This window comes from Musca autumnalis, unplaced genomic scaffold (assembly GCF_047663935.1).
Source record: "Musca autumnalis isolate F117 unplaced genomic scaffold, ASM4766393v1 scaffold_4, whole genome shotgun sequence".
In the NCBI taxonomy this organism is placed as follows: domain Eukaryota; kingdom Metazoa; phylum Arthropoda; class Insecta; order Diptera; family Muscidae; genus Musca; species Musca autumnalis.
This window is the reverse complement of record NW_027411977.1, coordinates 147,065,929-147,070,908: the sequence shown is the minus strand read 5'-3', so window position 1 is coordinate 147,070,908 and position 4,980 is coordinate 147,065,929. Positions and strand designations below refer to the sequence as shown.

General features: G+C 33.6%; 1 protein-coding gene across 1 annotated transcript; it reads left to right on the top strand.

Annotated features, from left to right (window-relative positions):
* On the top strand, window positions 1-1,016 carry LOC141401950 (heat shock protein 27-like). The gene has a single exon (XM_073982524.1). The coding sequence runs from the start codon at window positions 390-392 to the stop codon at window positions 1,014-1,016; it is 627 nt and encodes a 208-aa protein (XP_073838625.1). The 5' UTR covers window positions 1-389.
* Window positions 1,017-4,980: the final 3,964 nt, after the last annotated feature.

Genomic DNA, 4,980 nt, shown 5'->3' with positions numbered 1-4,980 from the left:
TGGGCAAAATTGCTCTTAAATAGAATTTAAGGGAAAATTAGAGCAGTGTTTTTGTTACAATTTCTTTGCTTTTTTAATATTTTTTAAACACAGACGGTATCTTAACAAGTCCAAAAAACTATTATATTAAAAACAAATTTGCGAAATTACCCGTAAATGTTTATTTATGTTGTAACAACGAAAAAGAGAAACAAAACATAGCAACGCTGGCGTGCAAGAAAGCCCATCTATGGTTCAGTTTGAAATTCAAACCAAACAAAACACACACTCACAGCAACAGAAAAAGCTACTCAAACAAATAGCAGAACCTTTTGTTTATTATCCGTGGAAAGCAAATCATACAAAGATAATTTAAAAAGTTTTCGACATAAAAAGAGATAAAATCAATCATGTCCATAATTCCACTCTTACGTGAACTTGAAGACTCCTTTGATTCCTTTGGTGAAGTCCATGAACTTTTGGAAGCACCATTTGGCCTTGGAATACACCCAGTGGACATATTCAAACCGCGTCATCGTTCCTTATTGTTGCGACAAAGGCCCAGTCGTTATTATCCGTACCTTATAAAATACTGTCGTCCTCGAAAGGAATCACATGAAGAAAACTCTAGTCGCCTTATACCTACTCTGAGCAAAGATGGTTTCCAGGTCTGTATGGACGTTTCACAATTTAAACCAAATGAACTTACTGTTAAGACAGTGGATCGAATGGTAGTAGTTGAGGGAAAACACGAAGAGCGTGAAGATGAACATGGTCTAATCCAGCGACAATTTGTACGTAAATACACACTACCAAAGGGTTATGATCCCAAAGATGTCGTTTCCACAATATCTTCTGACGGTGTGTTGACCGTTAAAGCAGCACCACCGCCAGCAATAAAGGCAAACAACAGCAATGAGCGTATAATACAAATTCAACAGACCGAGCCGGCTCATCTGAATATTAAGCAACCGGAACAGTTAAAAACGAATAGTAATGAATGCAATGGAGCTGCTGAGAAAATGGACACAAAGTAAAGGAACACGTGATGTATTTTAAAAAATTCGACTGACTAGTTTTACACTCATTCCCGTGGTTCAATACTTGTTTATTGTTCCAATTTCATTTTATTTATTGTATGCTTCATTTCATTTATGTACATTTAAGTCTACTTTTTATTGTAATTATTGTAAAATGTTAAGTTTTTATAAAAAAAAATAAAACAACAAATCCATTTTGAAACAAGTAAGAAAAGTCTATAGTCGGACGGAGCCGACCATGGGATACCCTATACCACTATCCCTGGACAATCGCTCTCCACGGAACTTCTTTTCAATAATTGTGAAAATTTAATTATCAAATATCAGAGATGTAGTGTATAATACATATGACCAAAACCAAAAAGTTATCTAGCATGGCAAAGACATTTTTGTAGCAGGAAAGGAAAATTTAGTTCACACAAACTAAAATGTAATGAAACCCGCTTATGTAGTACTACTACTTCCGTTGTTTATCCGCGACGTTATTGAAATTTTTACCAATTTCACACAAAATTTCAGTCCATTTAACCCGCTAAGTATTATCTGATCTTCACGTTGGTTTGTACGCTTCTTCTTCATCATAAACTCAAACTTTGTTTAAAATTTTGCGGTTTATTATTATGACCTACAGAGCCGCTACAAAATTGGTTAAAATTTTGTTTTTGGTCCATTTCATCCCCTGAACATTTCACGATCATCTCCAAAAACTTATCATTTCTAAAATGGCCCGAACCCAACCTCCTTAAAAAATTTGTTACAATCGGTCCGTAATTGCGGCCTTAAGCTTGCTTACAATTTTTTATGGACGGACACACATCCCTAAATCGCTTTATCTAGTCGAGATATGAATTTTGGCATACCAAATAAGGGGTCTAGGACGAATATTTCGTGGTGTTACATAAACTTTTGGAGAGACAATATGTAGCATGGGATAAAAATGTGGTTCTCTACACAGAACCCATTATATATTAGGCAGTAGGCCCGTTATCTAGCAAACACTTTATTGCAATTTACATCAGAGGAAAGGTCAGTAGTTTTTTTTCCATATGTAGGCTACTTTGCTCAAGGAATTAAAATATCGACCAAAAATAAAATTTTTATATTTTTCATACAAAAGTAATGGTCCATTTCATCCGCTAAAGAATATCAGATCATCATTCAAAATTGTAGGCATCTTTTTCGACCTATTCTTTTACCCGGTGCAAAATTTCGTGACTATTGATGTATAATTGCGACTTCTAGCGAGTTTATTATTACACTACAAACAAATAACGGGATATATTAGGCTGTAACTTTGTTATCTGATCATGCACACCAACATAATTGGCATCAATTGAAAGGTCAAGCGTTCCACTTTCAAGTATATCTCACTTGTCCGGAATGTCTTTTCCAGGAATTAAGATATAAGCTGTATATTAAAAATTTTCACAATTTTCACACAAAAGTTTTGGTCCATTTAACCCTCTAAATATTATCCGATCGCCATCTCAAATTGCAAGCTTCTCCTTTGTGATATACTCTTACCTTATTTAAAATTACGCGTTGATCGGACTATTATTGAGACCTACAGAGCCGCTAGAAAATTGGATAAATATTATGTTTTTGGTCCATTTCAACCGCTAAATATTTCACGATCATCACCAATAAGAATAGGGATCTATTCTGATCAGAACCTGACCTCCATACAAAATTTCGTGACGATCGGTCCTTAATTGCGGCCTGGAGCGTGTTTACAATTTATAATGACACACATCTCAAAATCGCTTTATCTCGTCGAGATATGAAGATTGGTATACCACATTGGGGGTCTCCGACGAATATTTCGCGGTGTTACATGAATTTTTACCAAAACAAACTTATAATACCCTTTTCCACATTGTGGTATAGGGTATAAAAAACATTGAAACATGTCTTTGCTTTGGGCACATCTTTTGCGCATTTTCTGCAATAGATATGGCGAAAAGCAAAAATCCTTTGCAATTCAATTTGAAAAAAATTAAAATTTTTTTTGAGAGCACATCTACAATTTTTGGCAAAAATTGGACGATTTTTGGACGGTTTTTATTCTCATATAAAGAAAATATATTTAAAAATATCTTTTTTGTTTTTATGAGAAAATATATGCATATTAATTAATTAAATATTAATTAAATATCACTATAAATGGCCTTCGCCTTAATAAGGCAAAAATAAAAAAATGCATAAATCGTTAGCAGCATTCCATATCTATTCGTAGATGTTTAAATAGTTATTAAATTTATTATTATTTTCGCGGAAAACCAACAAATGCGTAGAAAAATATGATACCAAATTTATAGAGATTGGGTACATAAATTGCATATTATAGCAACAACAAAAGAGAAAAACTTATTGTTGGAAAATATTGTTGCAAATATACATATGTATTTTTTTGGTTTGATTCGAAAATTAGAAAAAAATATGCGGGAGTTCTCCAACTATTTCGCTAAAATCTCATACAATAAATAATGTGTACTGCTAAAACTTCATCAAGAAATATGCAGGCATGTCACATATTCCGATCGGAATGGTTGCAATTCCGAAATTTCATTTCGATCGTTTTTGTCTTAGCTTCTTTAGATTCCGATCGATTTTGTGAAATCAAACAACTTAATTATTTATTTTAAATGCGAAATTAAATGTAAATTTGTTAATAAAACAACATTTTAATTATTTCTAAGTGTTTTTAGAGTGTTTGAAAGTGGCAGATTTAAACAAAATAAAAATACAATTCCGTTTGCCAAATCAAAAGTGGTTTCATTCCGAAAAATTCTTCGTTTTTCGTTTTCTGAAGAAGCTAAATACGGAATCAATTCCACTTTCGATCGGAATTCGTTTCTGTGACATGCCTGACGGTTTACCATCGTGAAAGCTTATTTGCTTACTGTGATAGCTTATATTATAGGAAGTTAAGAGTAATACTGAAATTACAATCATTCAAAAAATGTGGAAATTAAAAAGCCTATTATTCGCGAATTAGTTAAAATCAGTTGATGCGCATCCGTTTTTGGATACAGCGAATCAATCTCTTTCAATATCTATGCATATTTCGATGTTTCACTCAGCGGTCAAAGTATGCCGCCAGTTGCATCACACAATGCAAAAAACTTTAAAGTGGGTAAAAATCGCGCAAGTTGCATACGATTTTGATGCGCATCCGGTTTCAGTAGCACCCATCAAAAATACGTCTATATACACATATTTCAAACAGATTCTTTAAGAACCGCGGATGTGCCTCCACATTCCATTTTTGGCAAAAAACCGATATTACTCGCGAATCTCTATAATTTATGACACGCGTTTTCGCAAATGTTATAATCGCGTATAAAGGATTCCATTTCCGTAAAACATTTTAAAGAAAATCGCGGTTTAGTACGCGGATTTGGCAAAATAATTTTTTGCTGATTTTCCTATTTTCAGGATATCTATATCAGCGGTTTTAGTGGATGGATTCGATGGCGGATGGACTCATTAGAACCGTCGCGTAAAAAAAACTAAATTCACGCGAGGTACAAAGGAAATGGCATGGCACTTGTAAATTTTAAACGCAAAAAATGGGTTTTTAAAAAAAATTCACGCATCAAATATTGGCCTTTAGACTCCAATTACTAGGATGCTGTAAGGAGCACACTCATAAGATATGCATTAAACGACGAAAAATCACGAGTTATATAATCATATTATGAGTTTTGAATTATTAAAACAATTCAAAAACCCCGAAATTCCGGCTTCAAAATGTCAGCATCAAATTTAGGTGGATGCAGTGGATATATCGAAAAATGATACACTAGTATCATATTGTCCATGAAGTATTCTTTGAGTCTTTCTTTGGGTCTATAAAATGTAAGGTTAAGCCAGAAATCGGAAGAGAGCGTAAAAAAACTTGTTGGCTTCAACCCATTTTTACCTATTTTTATACATTGATGCCAACACAGCTTCCACG